This window comes from Panthera onca, chromosome D1 (assembly GCF_046562875.1).
Source record: "Panthera onca isolate mPanOnc1 chromosome D1, mPanOnc1 haplotype 2, whole genome shotgun sequence".
Taxonomy (NCBI): Eukaryota; Metazoa; Chordata; class Mammalia; order Carnivora; family Felidae; genus Panthera; species Panthera onca.
Window position 1 is genome coordinate 95203905 of NC_138348.1, and position 24159 is coordinate 95228063.

Genomic DNA, 24159 nt, shown 5'->3' on the forward strand with positions numbered 1-24159 from the left:
CAAAAAATTGCGGAGCAATCGAATTGAAAAGTCGGTGGTTCTGAGTCATTATTTAAAAGCAGAGAATGCGTTTTAGGTCACCCCCAAGCACTCGGGGGTGTATAGTTACAAGGGTTATTACAAGATGTTGTGTATTGTGGATCCATAGGCATGGTTCAAAAGAGAGCAGCTATCAAAGGATATAAAGGGAAAAGCTGTGCTCTCACTCTGTCCCCCGTCCACCCTCTGCAATTAACGCCCGCCAGTCCTATCAGGGTTTTTTATGCGTTCCGAACAAAACGCGTATCTTTATTCTTCCTCACTTTTTTTACACTGTATGTGCCATTCTTCTACACCTTTACTTTCTCTGTTAATAAGCCCTGATAAGTTATCCATAAGAGGTCATGGAGAACATCCCCATTCTTTTTTTTTTTTTTTTCTTAACAGTTACAATGTCCTCTACTTGATGGATGTACTATAATTTCAGTATGCCCCAAATAGTAGACATTTGGGTATTAGAAATAAGGCTGAATGAATAATCCTATACACGATTTATTTAAAAACTGCACATACATAACTAGGAAAAATGCCTAGGAGTGGAATGTATTGGGTCAAATAAAAATAATCATTGCGGGGTGCCTGGGGAGCTCAGTCGGGTAAGTGTCCAACTCTTTTTTTTTTAATGTTTGTTTATTTTTGACAGAAAGAGAGAGACAGAGCATGAGTGGGGGAGGGGCAGAGAGAGAGGGAGACACAGAATTCGAAGCAGGCTTCAGGCCCTGAGCTGTCAGCAGCACAGAGCCCGACGTGGGGCTCGAACTCACAGACCGCAAGGTCGTGACCTGAGTCGAAGTCAGAAGCTCAACCGACTGAGCCACCCAGGCGCCTCTCTCTCTCTCTTTTTTTAATGTTTATTTATTTGTTTTGAGACAGCGTGCAAAAGGGGGAGGGGCAGAGAGAGGAGAGAGAGAATCCCAAGCAGGCCCTGTGCTGTCATCACAGAGCCCAGTGCGGGGCTTGATCCCGCGAACCATAAGACCATGACCTGAGGCAAAATGAAGAGTCAGACACTTAACAGACTGAGCCACCCAGGTGCCCCAAGTGTCCAACTCTTGATCTCAGCTCACATCTTGTTCTCAGGGTCGTGAGTCCAAGCCCCGCATTGGGCTCCATGCCCGTCACAGAGCCTACTTAAAAAAAAAAAAAAAATCATAATCATTGCTAACACTTGTGTAGTGTTTGCTATAAGCCAGGCATTGATCTAAGCACACTCCCTATATTAACCCATTGATTTAATCTTCTTAATAATTCTGGGAGGAAAGTACTATTATTTATTTTTTTAAGGATGAGGAAACTGAGGCACATAGAGGTTAAGCCACCTGCCCACGGTCAGACAGCTAGCAGGTGTCAGTGCCAGCTGCCGTGGCTCAAAAGTCTATTAGCCATTATGCTTTACTTTTTCAAGGAGTAAATGTATTTGTATTTTAAACAGATATTAACAAAATGTCTTCCGTATCAATTATACTAATTTATTCTCTCACCAACTATTCTGTACTGTTTTGGCCTAAAGGCTGAGGCCTAATGACTGAGGTTGGGGATCTTTTCATGTTTCATAGATACAGGTATTAACTTTTCTGTGAATTATCTATTCCCGCCTTTGTGTATTTTTATATTGGGATTTTTTGGTCTTGATTTCTAGGAGCTCTTTATATATTGGAGATATTAGTGTTCCATCTATGATATGAATTAGAAGTATTTTTCTACTTTGTTCTTTATATTTTGACTTCCTTAGGCTTTTTCTCTGCAGAAGTTTTTGATATGTAGTCAAATTTCTCGGTCTTTTATAGATTTTGGACTGTGAACCATTTTGAGGTTATAGGAGAATATTCTTGTTTTGTTTTTTTTCCACCTAGTATTTTTACGGTTTAATTTTTTCAATTAAATATTAGACCCATTTGGAATTTAGCTTGTTGTATGATATGAGGTATGGATATGACTTCATTTTTGCCCAGATGGCTACCCATTTGTTTTATCGAACAAGCCATCATTTCCTCACTGACTTGAGATCCTGCTTCGTTGAATCGTAGTATCATATCCTATACTCCCGTATGCAATTTGGCTCTGTTTCTAGACTTTCTACCACTTTTTAATGTCTGTATATGCATTAAATGTTACCCTAGTATTTAATTATCGAGACTTTATAATACACTATGTGGTAGTAGTAGATTCTCTCAGGATTCTTTTTTTTTAAATTTTTTAAAAATTTAATGTTTATTCATTTTGAGAGCGGGAGGGGCAGAGAGAGAGGGAGACGCAGAATCCAAAGCAGGCTCCAGGCTCTGAGCTGTCAGCAGAGAGCCCAACGTGGGGCTCGAACCGACAAACTGTGAGACCATGACCTGAGCTGAAGTCGGACGCTCAGCCCACTGAGCCACCCAGGCGCCCCTCTCGCATGATTCTTAATTTCCAGAGCTTTCTTTATTATTCCTGGTTTTAGATTTCATCTGAACTTAATCAGCTTTTTTTTGAGTTTTGTTTTTTAAAAAAACAGTTGACTTCTTTAAATGTAAATTTCTTAGATTTACTTTCTTTTTTTAAAAAAAAATTTTAATGTTTATTTATTTACTTGAGAGAGACAGAGACAGAGTGTAAGCAGGGTAGGGGCAGAAAGAGAGGGAGACACAGAATGTGAAGCAGGCTCCAGGCTCTGAGCTGTCAGCACAGAGTCCGAAGCAGGGCTCGAACTCAAAAACTATGAGATCACGAGCTGAGCTGAAGTTGGATGCTTACCCAACTGAGCCACCCAGGTGCCCCTTAGATTTACTATCAAATCTTCCCAAATACAATACACTACTTAAGACCCTGTATTACTCAACTGGGCAGGGATGCTTGCAACAATAAAATGTATTAAGAAGCTGGTTTCCTTGGCTGTGTAATGGCAATTGACATTAAGTCATTCATTTGGCAATAGGTGTCATTTGTCCTTTCAGTATTTCTAGTTGTAAGACACTTGTCATCTTTTTCAAAGAAATTAGGAGGAGACAATAGATTTTCAAATATGAAAACCTTCCAGATAGATGCTGCTTAATCCAAAACAGTAACTTCCGCACCTGCCACCCCCAATACTTAACCTCCTGCTCCCAAACCCACAGAACAATCCTATCGGCCATTGAAAACATCAATGCTCTGTGGGTACTCACGTACCCAACTTTGACTTTGGGTCTCTGGAAACCCCTGTATGCGCTTTATGTGTGGTCCAGCAGCCTTGACATCACCTGGGAATTTGTTTGAAATGAACACTCTTAATTAAGTCTCGCCTCGGACCTACTCGATCGAAATCTGCATTTTAACAAGATCCTGAGGTGGCTCATTAGTGCCTTCGAAAAGTTTGAGGGGAAAAAAAGATCCATGGTTCTCAGTGGGCCTGATAGCAGAAGTGGCATCACTCAGAACCATGTAGAAAATTCAAATTCTTGGGTCCCACCCTATGCCTACTACATCAGAAACCCTAGGTTAGGTCTGTCTTAATAAACCCTCCAGTTGGCTCTGATGCACACTAACTGTCTATCTGTCTTAATAAACCCTCCAGTTTATCTGTCTTAATAAACCCTCCAGTTGGCTCTGATGCACACTATCTGTCTATCTGTCTTAATAAACCCTCCAGTTGGCTCTGATGCACACTAACGTTTGGGAACCACTGTTGTTGTTGTTTTGAATGTTTGTTTGTTTATTTATTTTGCAAGAGAGTGGGGCAGAGAGAGAGAGGCGAGGAGAGAGAGAATCCCAAGCAGGCTCTGCCCTGTCAGTGCAGAGCCTGATGCGGGGCTCGATCGCACGAACCGGGAGATCATGACGTGAGCCAAAATCAAGATGTCAGATGCTTAACTAACTGAGCCACCCAGGTGCCCCTGAACCACTCCGTTAGATCAAGGATTCTCTCAATCTTGGCTAAATATTAGAATCACTTGGGGAGCTTTGAAAGAAAAATACCGGCTCTCAGGATCTTACCCCGAGATGTCAGTTGGTCTGGGGGAAGCCAAGAATCATTTTACAATTCGTTTCTCAGGTGAATCTAATATCCAGTGAGGCTTTCTAACCACTGCTCTGGAAATACTATTTCCCCCTCAAATAAACTTTATACTGAAGAGAATAAGTTTGGAGGTGATGGAAGAGATTCAGTTTTCATTTCCCATATATTTACTGAGACCTTGTAGTATGTTAGGCTCATTACCACGAAGATTAAAAATAACTACAAAGTGGGGCGCCTGGGTGGCTCAGTCGATTAAGCATCCAACTTCAGCGCAGGTCATGATCTCACGGTTCCTGGGTTCGAGCCCCACATCGGGCTGTGCACTGACAGTATGGAGCCTGCTTGAGATTCTCTCTCTGTCTCCCTCTCTCTCTCCCTGCTCCACCCCTGCTCACGCGCGCTCTCTCTCTCTCTCTCTCTCTCAAAATAAATAAATAAGCTAAAAAAAAGATAAGTCCAAAGCATAGTTCTTGCCCATAAGGGAACTTTTAATCTCTACTGGCAAAAAAGACCTGCACATGTTTCATATATAGATAATGAAAGGAACACGTCATTCTATGCTATTGACTATAATTCAGTAAAACAAGTTACACGTATTATATCACTGTTAGGTCAAACTGATTTCTAGCCTGTTTATTTTTAAATTGCTACCTTTTTTTTTTTTTAAATGGAGTAAGATGAAGGAAATATATGTTGGGAAATGATGAAGAAACACTTTCGATTATAATTATAAATAAGCCCTTCAACATTTAAACCTGGACCAAGTGGCAGACAAGGTCAATGGCCACTTCAAAGACTAATTCATGAGCTTAAAGATTGAGCGGGCCAAAAATGCTTTGAAGCTTCCTCACTGGCATAACACAGAATTATGCTGTGGAATCACTGACAGTCAATTCACCCCAATGTTGTCTGTAAATTAAGTTACAACTACTAAGAAAAATTACCAATTAAGAAATCAGCAGTTAGGGGCACCTGGGTGGCTCAGTCGGTTGAGCGTCCGACTTCGGCTCAGGTCATGATCTCGCTGCTTGAGGGTTCGAGCCCCGTGTCGGACTCTGTGCTGACAGCTCAGAGCCTGGAGCCCGTTTCAGATTCTGTGTCTCCCTCTTTCTCTGACCCTCCTCTGTTCATGCTCTCTCTCTCTCTCTGTCTCAAAAATAAATGTTAAAAAAAAAAAGAAATCTGCAATTAAAGAGTTTATAATAAAGCTATTTTCACTTTTATTAGTAGACATATAACTGTTTCCTTTGGCTTCATTATTTGCCTCTCCTAGATTGGCTTCTTTGGAGAACACATTTAAAAATAAATGAAAAATATTGTTCTTGTCTGGGGGAAATTACTGGCTAAGCATTTTTCACAGATACTGGACTGTTGAATTTATATTAAAAAATTTTTAAAATATTGTTTAATGTTTACTTATCTTTGAGAGAGAGAGAGAGAGAGAGTGCAAGTGGCAGAGGGGCAGAGAGGGAGACACAGAATCCGAAGCAGGCTCCAGGCTCTGAGCTGTCAGCACAGAGCCTGACGTGGGGCTTGAACTCATGACCTGAACCAAAGTCAGACGGTTAACCAACTGAGCCACCCAGGCACCCCTATTTATATTTTTAAATGGGCAACGAAGCAAAATTCACAATTCCACCTAAGTTTCATGAAAATTACGTTAACATCTAAAATTGGGTCAAAATTGAATTCCGCTAAGTGTTTTGATAATTCAGCTGAATATAGTACATCCATTCCTTTGCTTTATTATTAGTTACCAAGGCAAGGATGTGACCCTAATCCTTTAAGACTATAAAAGGATTTTCTGAATTAAGGGAAAATCTCAAATGTTCATCTACCTCATCTCTCTTGTTCTATCAAAAAAAAAAAAAAAGGGAAAAGATAAGCTACAGGTTAGAACAGGTTAGAGCACTTTAAATAATACCAGTTTGAATCTGGAATGCGTTTAAGGGCATCCTCATTTAATAACCTTTCCTTCTTATTTGAAAATGATTCCACATTAGTCGGTAATGAATTTCAAGCTATTTCCCCAATAAGGAAGGTAGATATACTGATCCGGCCCTTCTTTTCTTTCTTAACAATTTTTAAAAATTTATTTTTGAGAGAGAGAGGAGGGAGAGGGCTCGCAAGCAGGGTAGGGGCAGAGAGAAGGAGACACAGAATCCGAAGCAGGCTCCAGGCTCTGTGTCAGCACAGAACCTGACGTGGGGCTCAAACCCAGGAGCCGTGAGGTCATGACCTGAGCCGAAGACTGGCGCTTAACCGACTGAGCCACCCAGGCGCCCCAGACCTTCTTTTCTTACATCCACAGACACGTCCACCAGGAGGTGGGCTGATAGGATGGTTATGAGTGCCCATGAAATAGATTTTGAATCCATCGTCTGGGATAGAATTTATTTTAGAAATGATCAGATGAGAAAGGGGGGGGGGCATTCCACTTTTATAGATGGAGAAACTAAAGTTTAATTATATCATCTGCACAGAATAAAGGAAGGTGTAGTGATTATCAATCATGGTTGGAAAGGTAATAAAATCACCTGGAGGATTAAAAACGATGACCAAACCACCAGATGTTGTACCCCGCCCCTCTCCCACTACCACACAATATGTATCTAAAATCTAAGTTGAGAATGACTTGTGTATGTGAGTTGCTGTTTCTGATGTGAGTTTGTCACGTCACCTCCGTCGTATTGGGCATTTAAGAGGGTTGAAAACCAGGCAACCAGCACAGGGAACCATACGTTCAGTCCTCTATTTTATCTAATGGAATAGGCAGTTAAAAAAAAAAAGTCTGCATTTGGGGTGCCTGGATGGCTTAGTCGGTTAAGCGTCCAGCTTCAGCTCAGGTCATGATCTCACAGCTCGTGAGTTCAAGCCCCGCGTCAGGCTCTGTGCTGACAGCTCAGAGCCTGGAGCCTGCTTGGGATTCTGTGTTTCCCTCTCTCTCTCTCTCTGCCCCTCCCCTGCTCGCACTCTGTCTCTGTATCTCTCTCTCAAAAATAAACATTAAAAAAAATTTCTTTTTAAATTCTGTTTCCTTGAATGGAGATATTTTGGATATAATTGAATTATAGCATTGTAAGCCATTGATGGCTTTGATTTTGCTCTTAAGAATTAGTGGACTAACTCCCCTGATGCCTCAAAGAAGAGCAAGGACATCTGTCTTAGCCATGTGGTTACAATGACATCACCATCTCAAAGGAAGTGGTCTCCAGCCATTTCAAACAAGGGCAAATCCCAGTCTAGGGCTGGGAAGAGAGAAAGGAGCACTTACATACCTGTTCTGAGAGAATGTCCCCCCTTTTTTTATTGTGAAGCTGAAGATACGAGTCCGTTTTAGGAGTAGGTAATCCCAGAGTCAGCTTGTTTTTTTCCACAAAATATTGTTTGGACTTCCTTCGCCGCCGGCCACGTGATCCTGGCAGAAAAACCTCATTATGTGAACTTGAACTCTTCAAGCACGGAGAGAGCTTGCTGGACTTCTCCAGATCACGGTCGCTCAGCTCCGAAGATGGCTGGCTGTGATGGGTGCCGCGCTCATAGTTCGGGCTTAAAAATTCACTGCCAAGTAAGGAGGCAACGCTCTGTGGGCTCCTCTTCTGTTCCGCCTTTCCCCCAGGGAGTTCCATGGACGTCTCCTTGGAGGGGTACAGTGGACCTGAAGTCAGATTTTCAGTCGAGCTGTCTACAGACTCTGGCAGTGCTTCCACAGTCAAGAACTTCCTCTCCTCTTTCTTACTCTTCCAGTTTGGGTCGTATCGCAGGTCTGAATATTTATCCTCTACCGGCTGTTGGCTGCCCAAAGCAGAAGGAAAATGTCAAGTCTTTCATCAAAATGAACTTACTCATTATATTTAGTTGATTATCCTACTTAAATCTTTCTCCTATAATTTTCCTCTTTACTATCTTTTTTGTTTTTAATGTTTATTTATTTACTTTGAGAGAGGCGGGGAGAGGGTGTGCACATGTGGGAGGGATAGGGAGAGGGAGGGAGAGAGAGAATCCCAAGCTGGTTCTGCACTGTCTGTGCAGAGCCCAGTGTAGGGCTCGTTCTCACAAACCATGAGATCTTGACCTGAGCTGTAATCAAGAGTCAGATGCTTAACCTACTGAGCCATTCTTTTGCTATCTATACGTTCAAGACCTATCTGAGGCTCAGATTAGGTTTACACGCTGTACCTAAGGACGAAAAGGTCTTAATTACCCCAGTTCATTAAATTACAGAATAAAAGTGGGGGATAGTTAATTTATAAATGCCAGAAAAACAGCTGAAAAATAAATGTCAGTGATTCACTGGTTTAAGGGAGGCTATTATGCACACCTTAAGTGCTTCGGCTAATGAAGATAAAATTGATTTCACGTTTTGGCTGGTGACATACACATTTGACTGCTTATCTAGGAAGAAAATGTTGTAGCTGCCTGGATGCTATTTTCCTCGGTCTGCGCCTTTTGTGAGGGAAAGCAAGATTTGTCTCAACTGAATACCCGCGTAGGTTCATCCTCCTGTAAAGCGATTTTACTTTTCACTTTGTCTTTGTAGGTTTTATCAGATGCGCTACAGAAAGATCCCCAAATGTCGAGAATCCGAACTCATCCTCAGTTCATATTCTTTTCGTTGGTCGGATCGATGCACACAGAGCAGCAGACAGGTCAGCATGTGCTTTAAGCTGTAGGACAGCCCTGTTTCAGCCAAAGGTTAAACGTAGGGTCCTGCCTTAGGGACACGGGCCAGTCCATAATCCGTGCATATGACCCCAAATAAAGTCTTCCCTTTTCCTCCTGACAGTCTCAATTTGTAAAGCACCTCCCGGTCTTAACCAAAAAAGAAAAAAAAAAAAAATGCTGGTAATATGGCATATTTAATGGCCCCTTTGATCTTCAAAAGCTAAATGAGGGAGATTTTCCTTCCTTGAGTACGGTACTCACAATCCTCTAATCAAAAAGAAAATGTAAATCACCTAGGCTTTTTATGCTACTTGATATTCCCGTTTACAGAGGACGTAATTCTATGCTGGGTAAACAGACTAATGGTGCCCCTACGGCTAATTTACTTCTCTTAACGTGGACCTAGATTTCTTTTGCTTCGATGTAAGGCAAAAATTAGGGCAACACCACAAAACTCCCATGCCTTGCTAAACCGTCATTTTGAATTTGGGGTTCACGTATTAAGACGGAGAACTTCTTGGAGTTGGTTGCTTTTCTTTCTCCGCCCAGGGAAGCGAAATGATAAGCTCTTCCAGCAAAATGCCTGAAGGGAGATTGCGCCCAGTGTCGGGAAGCCAGACACCCGGTTGTGCAGCTTAGCCAACCCCCTAGGCAGCACAGGGTTACGTGCCTCTGGGGCTTTGAGGGGGACCTTTCTCCTGGGTGAGGTCTTGTCACGTTGAACGCACTGTGTTTTGGCCTTGCCTTTTGCCTGGTTCCATGGGTCTCTTTGGGCAGGTAGCGGGGACACGGAGTGGTGCAGCAGGGCACAGTCTGGACTTGGGACTGGACAGCTCTGGGTCTGTCCTTACCTATCTGTGCATCGAATGCTGTCATCTCTGAGCCAGTCTCTCTGGTCTGTAAGTAGGGAAAAATTATATTTTGTTTACTTGTTGGGCTTGCATAAGCATCAAAATGAGGCAGTTATGTCATAATTAAGGGTTTGTATTTGCTTATTTTCACTGTGGTAACTTTGCCTCTTGACCTAGTTAAGGTTCTGGGCAACAGGGACTTAAGTGTCACCCTTCCTTCCCTAACCTCTGCCCTTAGTACTCCACCCTGAGCTATGGACAGAGGAGTTAACGGGTGTTTCTTAAATAACTGGGCCTCAAAAATACTCGAGTCAACACAAATGTGGCATCGGATGATAATTTTTAAAAACCCAACAGTGTAGGAAATTAGACTCGAAACATGCAGAAAAGCTTCTTGCCTGGAACCAAATTAGTGAAAGCTTTCAAGGCTTGGTTTGTAATGAGTTAAACATAGGGTTCATCGGCGGTGGTTTAGGGAAGAAGAGAGGAAGGGGTACCTTGATTCTATCTTCAATATAATCATATAATCTTCAGTAAAGCCATGAATTTTTTTTTTTTTTACATGAAGAAGGGTGCCGTTTCCCCGTATCCAGTACATATTGAAAGGAAAACATAATGTTTAACTCTCCTTGTTCATTCATTTGCTCTGTTTCACAGAATTTAACTTCCCTCACTCGTTAGCTCACTCAGTGACTCTACAGGTATTTACGGAGCACTTACTGAGCTCGGGGATACAGCGATGGGCTCCCTGCCTTGTGGGGAATACTGACCAGGAAACAGGCAGTTTACAGTGGCAGTGATGAGGGACCTGATGACAGATTCTGTACGGATGCAGCAGAGGGCAGGAGGAGGTCAGGTTGAGGAGAGCTCAGGGCGAAGCAGAGGGGAGGTCTTTGAAAGGCTTTGTGAACCCTGCGAAGGAACCTGGCCTGTATGTACCTCAGTGAACTCGAGAGTCTGGCTTTCATTGAGCAAAAATAACTTAATTAGAGAACAGAGGCGTTAGGCACGAATACTTTTGAACAGTCCAGGCGATGAGTTTTGGGAAGGAATTGTCTCTAGAGGTGTGCGTATGTATTTGGTGTTTCGAACAGATAGAGTCCCCTTCTTTGCACTCCGTTAAGAGTGACACATCACTTTGGGGATCTGCTCGGCTGCTTGGTCGGGGTGGGATGTGACGGGCTGACTTTGGGAAGGCAGCATACTTATTGCGTGCCAGGGAGGGGGAGCGCTCACGGCGAATCTCCAGTTTTTTCCTTAGAACAACCCTGTGAGGGCAGTACTCTCATGCTCCCCATTTAATAGATGAAGAAGCTGAGGCCCGGAGAGCTTGTGTAACTTTGCCAAGGTCACAGAGCGAACACGTGGTGGAGCCGGGGCAGAGACGGCGGCAGCCTGCCCTGGCTCCTGTCCGCGGGGTCGGTGGCCTGTGTTGTGCAGCTATCCCCGAGGGCGGTCACGGAGCGAGGCCTGCCGCATGTGAGTTAGCGAGTGAGTCACATACGCGCCGAGCGGCTCCCCGCGTGTGTAGGCATTGGAGCGTGGTGAGCAAACAGAAGCAGGCCGGTGGATCTTACCTGCTGGAAAGGAAACAGGCTTTCTGTGCCAGCTCTCACAATCGAGGCAGAAGTTAGATGTGTACAGAAGCATGCAGCATATTATGGGTATTTAAAATAGGGGGTGCTGCACAACCTTGCTTATCACTGAAAACGTGGTAACCTCTTCTTTCCAGAGTCAGTTGCTAGACGATCACCTCAAAGTCCGTTTCAGTTCTATCCTTCTATGACCCTGTGATAAACTCGCAGAAGAAGCGATACGCTGAGGGGTGCTTATTATTATCAAAAAAAAAAAAAAAAAAAAAAAAAAAAGGTAGTCTTCGAGGATTGAAGGATATGGTTTCCCTGGTTTTATCTCTGCAGTAAGACGAGCGCTCAGAGCGGTCGTCGTATTTAACCAGCATCCGCCGGGAATGGCATTATGCCCGCAGTCGCGACCGTAGACCTTCCTCAGTCATACATCATCTCCGTGGTGCTTTTCCTGCCTGGATAATGACAGGGAGTACTTTGGTTCTGAGAAATGGTGTAGCAGAGCGTCTAAGGACAGGCGGCCCAAATCAGACTGCCCGTATTCACAATTCCTGATGCCGCCAGTAACCGTGTGAGCGTGGGCCAATTATTTACCTTCTCTGCGCTTCCTCGTCGGTAACGTGCGGATAAGAACAGTACCCATCTCACAGCGCCGTTGAGGGGATTAAGTGAATTAATACGTACGAATGCTTGCCCATAGGCTATGTCAGTGAGCTCTGTCACCGTTCTTTGCTTGCTGAGTGTCACAGTCACCGTGACATAACAGTGTTGTGTATCGTGCTTCCTGCTGATAGATCTCAAGGGATTCTTCTCTCCCTGGGGCTTATGTTATTTCCAGAACATAAGGCTGTCTTGTGATGCACTAAGTGGCACCTGAGTGGCCTTGAAGGATTAACACTTATCTTTAAAAATCCAATTTTTTTTTTTTTTTTTTTTTTTTTACCACGGTGTAGGCACCGTGGACAATCTTTTTGAGCTATAGTTTAGGAGATGGGATTAAGAAATTTCAGCCACGTGGTGAAGTATTTTAAGAACCTGCTGAAAGATGAGGGGAAAGATAAAACGGGGAGACTTAAATTACTTTAGATCTACAGAAATAACTGTACTTTCGGGCCTCAGCAAACTAGATCACACGCCGCAGAGAGACTGGTGTTTATAAGTGGAACCTAGAAAACGCAACGGGCTTGGAAACAAATCAGAAAGAATTAATGGCTTTGGCTGAGAAAACTGGTTTTGAGCCAATCGTGTGGAGAGAAGACTCTAATGATGTTTGCATGGCAGATTTAAATCTGAAACCGTGGCTCTTCTAAGAGCTTTAATTACGCTGTGCCACTTACGCCGGCCACGACTGTCTCAAAGTCTCCCCTCGGTCCCCCGTCTAGATGGAAACTCTACGTTGAAACAAATGAAAGGTTACGTTTCGCAAAATCACGGGCACGGGAAGCTGTACTATTTCACAGAAACAAATCTAATGGCCGAAACAGAACATGATACTGAAGGATCCCCATTGTACCGGGCTTGTGTGCAAAGACGCTCAATTATGTTTCGTGGTCCAGGTCAACACGCGGGAACAAAATGAGCGTGAAGTGCTCCTTCATCGGTAATCATCTGCACACAAAACATGCACTTCTTTTCCTCCGCGTTCGCTAGAAAGGTTACACAGACAATGCGGACACAACTCTTTTGTTACTGTTCAGACAACAGATGCAAGGTCTCCTCTTCAGATGCCTAGGTAAGACACGGACGCGGAGAGGCAGGGGAGGGTGGTCTCCTATGCATGCACCATGATATTTGCTGGCTTTCATGGACCGTATTCGAGGACTTACCGTACTCCAAACAAAATAAAATCAAATCTCCATTTAATGAAGAGCCTCACATGTAGCATAGCACTCGATCAAAAAAAACCTACTAAAATTAGAGCATGTTTCTAGCACAATTAACATCCTTGGCACTCATAATAAAATATTCAATAACTGGCCATTTTGCCTGTTGAGGAGGTGAATGAAAGCACTGCTATTAATCATTTAGCAGTTATTTATTTGCCACTTTATTTTAAGTAGGCAGTTAAATTGAAACTGCACATGTTATTATTGATTTAGGTTTAATTTAATCCTTTCAAACAGACCAATTATTCCCAATTTATATGCCATTAAATCTTTTATGCATATGAACAGCAAATTCAATTTTTGTTTAAGTGTAAAGTTTTTAATGCTTCTTTAAGGAACTAGAAAACTGACAATCACTGCCAAGGATTTCTGAATTCTAGGCTCATGTTAATCTTTTAATCAATGGCTTTTAAGTAAATCAAATGAAATAAATCCAAAGGATTAAAAAATCACTTCTGCAAGTATGAAATAAAATGGTGCCACAAACAATACGGATGTACTTCGGGTAGGTTGTTTACAGTTCGGGAAATTTCATTTAATGTAGGCATTCTGCTAAAAAAAAAAAAAAAAATTAAACGTTTTAATGGAAGAATGTTGCTTTAATGAACTGAAGGCCAAACACTATCTACGGAAACACACCGAAGAGAAGGGATTGGATGGTACCGAATGGATTTTATTTACAGCAATTCTATAATTTGGGTAATTCCGACTAAAGTCCCTTCTTTGTCGACCACAGATTTATGGCGGCAAAAGAACCAGATATTTGCCCCACGTTCAGCCTTGATTCAAGGGCAATCTGCGACTTAAAGGAAAATAAATGCTGTAAAGAGTGTGTGTTTGTAATCGCAGTGTAAAATCCTAGTACCTCACTTCTATCACTTACGTGAAACAAAGCCTACCTACAGCTTCACAAGGAAAATGTTGCATGTGCAGTATTTAGAAACATAATTCCTCGCAGTCAGTGAGGGTTACAGCGCTCACTAGGAATTTTCCGCACAGGCCTTGGATGTTCTTTTTGATCTGCAGAAACGCTGCCTTCTTAGAGCCTTGGATTTATAAAATGTCTAGGTGCTTACACTTTCTTTAGATAGAATGTCCTGTCTTTGAGATACCAGATATTGACAGCATTGTACCTGCAAGGTAGCCGTGATGTCATGAGAAAAGCAGTGGAAGGGACAGGTCTTGAACCATGGGTCCCAAGTCCAGATTTTGCCACTGACCGGCTGGGTGCACTTGGGTGAATCTCTTCACCGCCCTCGGCCCTCGGTTCCTCCTTTGGACGATAAGGAAAATAGGCTGGGCTTTAAGAGCCCTGCAGCTCTAAGAATCCAGTTTTATTCATTGGATTGCATCCATTGTGCTAAACTCACCAATGTACATAAGAGTTGGAGGGGTGGCTGGGTGGCTTAGTTGAGTAAGCGTCCAACTTTGGCTCAGGTCATGATCTCACGGTTTGCATGGCCTCATGGTTCATGAGTTCGAGCCCCGCATTGGGCTTTCTGCTGTCAGCGAGGAACCCTCTCTCTGTCCCTTCCTCCCTCCCTCCCTCTCTCTCAAAAATAAACATTAAAAAAAAAAAACGAATTGGAAAAAGCATTCATTTTAAATTCAATATATTCAAAATGTATAGTAATGAAAGCTTTCTATATTTTCACACTTGCCACGGAGTAGAAATAAAATGAATACAATAAAGGCCATGGATTAAGCCATTCCTTTAGTAACTTGGTTATAATCCGCTTAATCATCTTGATAAACTCACAGGATTGTAGGTGATGTGAATTTAAATTCTGCTTTGTGAGGTTCGGAACTCGCTATTTACTAATTTAACGCAGTAAGCATCCCAATTTTGAAATAAGCCAGAAAGGAACTGGTGGTGGTCTCCGAGGACATTAAACCCCAGGGCACTGCGGCGTTAGCATTTCTGGTGGGGACTCTGCCTTTAATGGACACAATCTATGCCCACGCACATACTTTACTTTTGTCTCTGACGGCTCATCCGTCGTGATGGCACCCTGCCTTCCCGGAGGAGGGCACCGAGGTTTAACTACAGCAGAGTTTCTGAACAAACGGATGAAAAGAAAACAAATGACTAATACCTACGGCTAAAAGTCACTTCTCTGATACAGCCACTCCCACGTGATCGGAAACAAACAACAAAAATGCTGGTAGCTGTTCCCCCAAATACTGTGTGGAGTAAGGAAGGCAGCGTAATATATTTCAAGTGGTTGGCCATCCGATGTCCTTAAATTGAAAATCTGTCCAATAAAGTCAATAAAAATAAACACGGGTGAATGTTTCTAGAGACCAACAGGGATGAGTGTGGGCTCCTGGAATCTCTCACAATGCTCTTAGTAACACTAGCATGTTAAACGTGCCCTCGGGTGTCATCCTTACTCTACTAATGGGGGGGGGGGGGGCGGATCTTTCCACCACCTGTGAAAGAAAGTCTGCCCTCAGCTTAATATTTCCAGTGTGTTCTCCAAAACAGCCTGAGAAATTTGAGGGGAAATGAAATGCTGAGTTTTGCTCCTTTTTTTTTTTAACATTTATTTTTTGAGAGACAGAGCATGAGCAGGGGAGGGGCAGAGAGAGAGGGAGACACAGAATGCAAAGCAGGCTCCAGGCTCTGAGCTGTCAGCACAGAGCCCGATGCGGGTCTCGAGCCCACAAGCCATGAGATCATGACCCGAGCCCAAGTCGGATGCTTAACTGACTGAGCCACCCAGGCGCCCCGCTGAGTTTTGGTTTTTACCAAGTCTCTCTTTACCCACTGTCTCTTTTGGTTCTTCAGTACTGCTCTAAGCCCTCCACCCGATTCTTGTATTAGCAATCAGAAATACCTATGAAAGCATTTGAGGGGAAGATCCTATACCACCACGGCACGATAAAAATGCAGATTATTACTGAATCCATTTCTTACTTTTAGACAGTTTTGAGTATTACAGGGTAAGAATTCCTCATTGTGGGGGGGCACCTGGGTGGCTCAGTTGGTTAAGCGTGTGACTCCGGCTCAGGTCATGATCTCCTGGCACGTGAGTTCGAGCCCCACCTCGGGCTCTGTGCTGACAGCTCGGAGCCTGGAACCTGCTTCGGACTCTGTGTCTCTCTCTCTGCCACTTCCCTACCTGCACTCCGTCTCCCTGTCTCTCTCTCTCTCTCATAAATAAGCATTAAAATAAATTAAAAAAAAAAAAATTCCTCATTGTGCCTGTCTCCTGCCCGGTGATTTCTGGTATGAGGTGGTTTATTAGAATATGGGATCTTTGGTGAAGGCTTTCATTCCCAGGTGATGCAGAAGACACCTACAGGCCTTGATGAATGAAAACATTTCTGTTTCCCAGGACAGATGCTGCGGGATATAGGCTCCAATGACCCTGCCGCCCCGAGCAAAGTGCGATCAATGTTTGTGCATTGCAAAGGCACAGTATCCTTGAAAACAATGTGTGTTACTTTCCTAAAATTTATAACTTTACATACATATTTACTCTGGCCTCCATTTAGTCCATATCGAGATTGTTATAGCTTTAATTTTTGCTATCAGCCCTGATCACCTATCTAGGTAACTGATAATTAGAAGATCAGGCTTTGGTTAGGAGAGCTTTCATTCAGTTCAATTTCTGGCTCTGCCACTTAGAAACGACATACACCTACACGACTCTCAAAGCCTTGGTTCCTTATCTGCAAAATGGGGATAATAGTGCCTAAGAGGCTCTCGTAAGGATAAATGAGATAGTATATATAAAGCAAATAGTTCTACAAATGGTAGCTAATTACATTTAAGTATTCTTATTAAACACATATACTGGGTATGGTACCGCTGCCCCCTGACTTTTTTTTTTTTTCCAACATATAAGGTTTCAGAGGCCCCAGGACTGAAGAGGCTATTTCTAATGCTCTAGGAATTACATTGATCTCTTTCTTTGCCATTGCCGAGTTTCCTATGGCTAGTTGTGGAGTGGGGTTTAAGGATTATCACGTGGAGATCCTCTCTCCACTCTCGATTCATTCACTGTAGTCAATGCCGCTCCAATTTCCATTAAGTAAAAGGTTTTCTCTAATCCATATACATTGAACTATGGCTTGACTTTGGTGAGGTACAGGAGAGTAATTGCTTTGAGGAGGTTCTGGGAACATCAAAACAGAAGAGTGGGGCTCAAGCGATTTGTCAGGCAGCTTTTAAAATTGTTGCCTGTAACAGCAAGAGGAAAGAGATTTTTCATGGTTTTAAGGCAAGGCTTTGACTAATTGTTTTTGAACTACAATTCCCAGAATACCATCTACCTCGCAAAAATGAAAGCCTGCTTGAATTTCATAGGAGAGCCTGGGATCGATTTGTCTGTTTCACGGCTAGCAAACTACCTAGGGCCAAGCAACAACTGCACATAGGAAAGGTTTCTAGGACTAAAGTGAAAAAGGCCAGTAACTAACCTGAATAATATTTTTGAGGCATTATTTGGCTAAATGCTTCAGTTCTGTTTTCCTTTGTAGTGGAGAACTGGTCCTCCTAATGTTCAGTGCACGAAGCACTACACCGCCAAACAATTACTAGGGCTAAAAGCCATTCTAACCCCGGGGATGACAGTCTGTCATTAAAGATTTCGAAATAAAATCAGTCTACAAAAAACAGCAATCTTTATGGATCTCTGAATCAGAAGACGAGGGCCCTGACCATAATTTTGATTTCTATAAGTAGTAGTCTTTATTTTGAAATACATTGAGTGGCATTTACATTGGCCTGGGGTAAAGAGCAAGGGAGAAAAGTCTGCTTCCTGAGCACTGGACTCAAAAGAAGAAAAACTCAACATTGGGGAAATGAGGTCACTTAATGGATCCTTGCTTTGGTTTCTCCGCTGTAAAAGTACAGACAAGAATGCCTATCTACTGCAAAGATCTGTCCTTTCCAATGCCCTCGTTTCTGGAGGAAAAAAACCCCAGAAGAACTACCATTTATTACCTAGGAGACTCTGACTCCCTTACATCAGAGCTATGATAAAAACACGGCTTAAGGCACAGAGACTGTGTGAGTTTTCCACTCTACCACTCAGCCGATGTAATAAATGTATATAATAACAATCCCTTTAAGCGTCGTGGGCAGCCTTTAAAATGGGATCATTGTAGCATCTCCTAACAGGGCTGCATACAGATTAAATGAGACAATATGCATAAAGTGTTTAGTGCAGTGATGGGCTCATGATAAACATCCTATAAATGCTGGCTATTGTTACAAGAACCTTAATAGTGACCTTTGGCTTCTCTTCTTCCTTCAGTCACCGTATCTAATGTGTCAACAGGCCCTGTCAACTCATGTTCTCATTCTCTCTCTTTCTAGATTACCTATGCAGTAAATGAATAAAAGATTGCTAAGAAGTCTACACATCCACGGAAGGGTACATACTGGTTCTCTCTGAGGAGGCACGTGGGGGAATGGGTTTGAGAAGGGGAATAAGGACACTTTATCTGTAACATTTTAGGTCTTTCAAAAAATATACGACACACATATGGCAAGAAGGGTTAATCTGTAGATTAGGATTTTTGTCATATTTTTTTAAATCTTTATTTTGAGAGAGAGGGAGAGAGAGAGAGAGGAAGAGAGAATCCCAAGCAGGCTTCACAACGTGGGCCTTGATCTCAGGCATCATGAGATCATGACCTGAGCTGAAATTCAGAGTCGGATGCTTAACTGACTGAGCCGCCCAAGCCCCCCAGAATTTTGTCGAAATTTAAATCAACGTCAAGAACAAAACCACAAGTATCCTCCCACAGCACTATGATGTTCAACAAGTTACTTGATCTCTGTTCACCTCATTTTCCTTATCCATAAAATGGGAATAGCAGCATTTTCTTGCAGGATGGCAATGCAGAATTAAAAGAAATGACAGATGGGCCTTTAAAAAGAGATACTGTTGTCATGGCTATAAATTGTTACTATTTGGTAGTCTCTTTGTCCATCATGAGTTTACCCTCTAACTCACGATGCACCTGCTTACAGGATAATCTTCCTTACACATGGCTTCGTCTCCCAGGTGTCCCCAAGAGCCTGTATTCTCTCCCCGTGGTGTACCCAACCCAGGCCACGCAGGGGTGGCTGTCTGGCTGATGCCTCCCTGAGCCCCTCTCTCTCCCCCAGCGCTGTGGCTGCACCTTGGTCACAGCACTTACTGCTCAGAAGCAAATGCACTTGATTCTGCAGGATGTCCGTAGTGAAAGAAATAAGGAAGGAAAGCAGAAAGGAAGAAAAAGACTCAGGACTGGGCCCTCACTGTGGCTCCCGCAGGTGCCCTTGTTAAGACGGTGTTGCTGGGGCTGGTTGTTGGGTTCCATGTTCAATGCCCTGTCTGGGGGGTGGGCTGGTTGCATTCACTGTGGTCCCTATAATCAGGACCCTGTGCCGTCCTCTTTCTCTACGCTCCTCTGGCACCAAGTGGGGCTTTAACGTGTCACGCGTTTGTTCTAATTCTGTTGTTGTCAAATTTTACCTTCTTTCCAAAACCCTGCCTGCCCAAGTTCTAGGCCTTCTATAAACTTTGTTCAATATATTTTACCCATTTAGGGGCGCCTGGGTGGCTCAGCTGGTTGAGCGTCCGACTTCGGCTCAGGTCATGATCTCACAGCTCGTGAGTTCGAGCCCCGCATCGGGCTCTGCGTTGACAGCTCAGAGCCTGGAGCCTGTTTTGGATTCTGTGTCCTCCTCTCTCTCTGCCCCTAACCCACTCACATTCTGTCTCTGTCGCTCTCAAAAATAAATAAACACTAAAAAAATTTTTTTAATATATTTTATCCATTTAGAAAAAAACCCTGATACCTATATAACTTACAAAGCACTTCATTCTACACACTCTGTGTATATTGATTGACTTTCACCTCAAAACTCAGTGAAGGAACTATTGTCCCATTTCAGTGATGACAGAACTGAGGCGCAGAGAGATTAAGTGAACTTGGCCAAGTCACACGGCTAGTAAGCGGCAGAATCTGAACCCAGACTGTCTGTTTTGGACTGTATACTTCATCGCCCTGTGAAAACCTCTTTTCTAATCAGTCGCTTTTAACTTCCATACTGTGTCAGAAAATTAGTATTTTCGTTAAAACTGAGTACTGTACTCATTTATATTCTCTTAAATTATTTGGTAGCTCCCACATTGCATTATGTTAATACCCCATAAATACAGTTTACTAGAAATTAAATCCTTATATGATTATATAAGCCCCGGGAGGTAGCTAGGATTCTACTCCCAGAATGTATTTACTGACCTCGATAGCCGTCCTGGGAGATAGGCAGGCCAGATCAGTTTGACCGGTGAGAAAAATGAGTCACAAAAGAGTTAAATGATTTATTCTAAATTATAGACTAGATAGCAGTGTGTGGACTAAATCAAGACCACCTGGTTCCACGTCCTGGTGCTTCCCTATATAACAGGCTTCCTGGAATTTCTCCAAGGTCAGGCCGTAGCAGTGGAGGCACTTGGAACATGGACAGGAAATGAGGAGTGCATATGCCCTTATTAATACCCGTTCTTGTCTTTTGCATATTTTTTAGTTAAAAAGAAACAACCAACCAACCAAACATGGCAAAACCTGGCTTCGAGCTGTCCTTAGTTGCTGGGGACCGGTGCCAGACACATCACAAGGTGTTCATGACTATAGCCTGTCCTTACTGTGGCTTGTAATTATTTAACAATACATTTCAGAACCCACTGGTATCTTACACAAGCCAGTTCCTTACCTGGAATATATGCCATCGTTCTGGGTACGGAGGTTTTCCTTGCCGTCCTTCTGGGCTGCGTTTCTGCTTGCTTCCTCTTCTGTCTCACTCAGGCTTTCCAGTTGAGGGCTTTCCTCCTCCAGGCTGTCAGGCTCCATATTGTCCTGGATTGGATTTCCAAGTTCAGACTGGGACTTGCTCTCTTGAGTGAAGCTTTCTGAATCGGATTCCAAGGAGTCTTTTGAAATCAGGTTTAAGTCTTTCTTAAAAGGTGGCTCTGTGGACTGGACTTTTAAGCTGGTGTGGTGGACAGGAGACCGAATTGAGAGCTTGGGAATTAATTTACTATGACTCATCTTGAAAAAATACACTTATGAATATGAATACAAATATTCTCGATAGGAGCAGTTGGCTTGAATATTTAAAGCTGCGGTTCACAAAAGCATCACCTAAAAAACAATGAAGTTTATGTCACTTGGCGACTCCTGAAAGCTCTTTAAATTCCAGGGTTACTCAAACATTTAAGTGAGTAGAACTCCGTTATATTAATCTGCAGCCTTTTTGTACCCTTTTGTGGGAGGAAGGTCTATTAGAAAAACTATTGTGTTTTTCTCTCTACGGAAACACATCTGATGTGGAGCTCATAGATAGCCTGAGTAATCAAATGCAGCTTTATTGAGGAAATCCAGTGGCTAGATTCCTTCCTCTGCCTTCCAAGGGCCTGTGACAGACACGCCTGGACAAGAGCTAAATGATTAATTATTTCAAACACCCAGGGCACCAATATAAATATGCCAGGTTCAGGAGTATTCGTGAATAGAATAAAACAGGTTCAGGGTCTACCTTTTGAAAAGTAGAGGAGAAAAAAGGGAAGAATGTGTTTTGGAACCGTAAAGAGGGAAGGCTTTTGTGTGTAGACCTATATTGGCCGGTCTTGTCATTTAGGAGACGTGTTGGTACCCAGCTTGCTACTGGGTAGGAACGTGTAACTTAGGTGGCCATCACATGGAGGTCAACCTGCGGTCGGTATATATACTTAAAAAAGCGATGATTAGAACCGTTTAACAAAATGTTTGGAGGCTTTGTGCATTCGGCCACTCAGTGGCTCGTAGCAGAGGCTGGACCTCTACCTACCTGAGAGGGATGTTGTCCTGGAGAATGTTGGGTGGGTGGGAGATTGGCCTGAGTAACAGCGAGGGTCCCTTCTAACTCTCTTAAGTGTGTGGTTCCAGGCAAGCCTTCCCTGTCTCAAAGGGCTGTCATAAAGACCCACGAGACGGTTTATGGAAAGGGGTGCTCTGAGTTCATATCAGATTGAAAGGAGATGATGATTTTGGATTGTGCTCCCTTTCATCTCTACCTAGCATTCCTATTTTGCTCTGTCTTCTTTCTCCCCGCCTTTGTGCCATTTTTTCCCCCCCTGTAGGTCAGGTAACAGAAACTTTACCATCAGAGATTCCTGTAACATTTTTAAGGGCTTGCTCTTGTTGTTTTGGCAGACCTCTAGCTTTAATTAAATAAATGAACTTATTCGGATTCCTTGCCCTGTAATAACGTGGAATCTGGTTACTAACGTTATCAGCTCCTTGGGGGAAAATACCTTAACAAACAAAACAGACAAAAGGCAGCTTTCAGATTTAAATACATTATGAAGTGGTTTTCTTTTTAATTCAAAATCCCCCAAGGGGGTAGACTAATATATTATCGGTTAACTGTACAGACTAGTTTGCTGTATCGGCTCATTTTAAAAATACATAGTGTGCCTTACCTTGTTAGCTCAATATTGATAAGCAGATTAACTGTTGCTCTTTAGGGTGTTTTTATTTTTTTTAAGTTTTTTTTTTAAGGTTTGTTTATTTTTGAGAGAGACACAGAGTGCTAGCAGGGAGGAGCGGAGAGAGAGAAAGAGACAGATTCAGAATCTGAAACCGGCTCCAGGCTCTGAGCTGTCAGCACAGAGCCGGAGGCGGGGCTTGAACTCATGAACCTGAGCTGAAGTCGGAGGCTTACCTGACAGAGCTACCCAGGTGCCCCTCGGGTGTTTTTAGAAAGCAGCAAATCCACCAAGTACGAACATTTTAATGGAAAATTTGTATCAACATCTGTTAAGAGTTTTACTGAATGAGTTTAAGTCTCTGTACTTGGGATCTTCTAGACAAAGCTTAAAATAATCATTCTGTTTCAATTTGGAATTGCTCACGAAATCCTTCCGTCCCCTCAGTAGTTCTTAAATAGGCTAAGGTTTCTGAGATTTAACGAATAAAAAAATAATGTCCGTGGAAGAAGATAATTTTGTTGTTAATGAAATCTGGGATAGTGGGGAGAGAGCAAAGCCAAACATCAGCAGGCTTTGGTGGAGGCCTGATCTCATAAAGGCGTGAGATTAAAGAGGGGAAACTGGTATCTTGAATAAATGAGCACACGGGCATTTTAAATGTAATGAAAGTGGCTCCCTAGTGGTACGGTTGTTTTTCACTGAATTTCTGACCTAGAGAGGCTGACAAATCTAGTTACAAAGTAAACAAGACAGGCTGGGATGTTGCCATTGGTATCCAGGCGCTGAGACTCGGCCAGTTCCCTAGGGTTCTCTTCAAGACCTTGAGTCTCGTCCTCTCCTACAGGGAGGAACGAATTTCCTTCTGTAGGTGAAAGGGAACTCTGCGTGTTCTGGCTAAGAGGAAAAGTAGAAAGTTGTCCTGTTGTGGAACAGCCTGGAAACTGCCCGTACGGGGCGGCCGGTTTGTTTTCTGTATTTGCCTTCCCCCCCCCCCCCCCCCCCCCCCCCACTGATGGACAAGACTGGGCAGCAAAGGCGTTTTAAGATCAGGGAAGTGACAGGTCCGTGCCCTGCACGGGTCTTAGTCAACAGAGGACAGGATTGTTCTGGGAGTCTGGGCACAAAAGCCTTTCCAGGGGCCCTTGTCCCTGCCTCGCCACGGTCCCCCTTCCCGCCTGGACCCCAAATGCTGTCTAGCACGGGCTCCTTGGGTGTCTCCTGGTCCTGATCCAGTTTCCTCTGGAGGTTTCCTGCTGTCCCCGTCCCCACCGCCCCCCCCCCCCCCCAAGTCTCAGCTCTTCCCATTTCCCTCCCGGGCACGCGCACCACCTCCCCCCCTTCAGGAGGCAACCGCCTGTCACCTGCCCAGCGCTCCTCGGAGACCGTGACCCCCGCAGCCCGCATTCTCCAGTGCCGCCACCAGCCGGCCTCCCTCCCGCCGCCCGGCCCCGCCCCGCCCCGCCCGCGTCGCAGGTGCTGCCCTGGAGACCAACAAGCCAACAAGACCCAAGCCCCGAGCTCAGCTAGCGAGGTGCCGGGGGGCGGGGCCCGCGCCGGTGGGGGGGGGGGGGCGGGGCCCGCGCCGGTGTGAGGGGGGGCGGGGCCCGCGCCGGGGGGGGGGGGGGGGGGGCGGGGGCACGCGTGATGGAGCCCCGTGCTCTTGCAGAGAAGGTGGGACCAGTTGTG

At 43.8% G+C, this 24159-nt stretch overlaps 1 protein-coding gene across 5 annotated transcripts in view; it reads right to left on the reverse strand.

Annotated features, from left to right (window-relative positions):
• The window catches only part of JHY (junctional cadherin complex regulator), a 60029-nt gene extending 36098 nt beyond the window's left edge, over window positions 1-23931 (reverse strand). For 4 of the 5 annotated variants that reach the window (XM_078432866.2, XM_078432865.2, XM_078432864.2 and 1 more), the window contains exons 1-3: window positions 23835-23931; window positions 20718-21145; window positions 7288-7804 (exon numbers count right to left, since the gene is read on the reverse strand). In XM_078432866.2, the coding sequence (XP_078288992.2) occupies window positions 7288-7804; window positions 20718-21052 (852 nt within the window). In that variant the 5' untranslated portion in view covers window positions 21053-21145; window positions 23835-23931. Of the gene's footprint in view, window positions 1-4944; window positions 5156-7287; window positions 7805-20717; window positions 21146-23834 lie in introns of those variants that run through there. The other variant, XM_078432867.1, reaches the window with a different exon arrangement.
• Window positions 23932-24159: the final 228 nt, after the last annotated feature.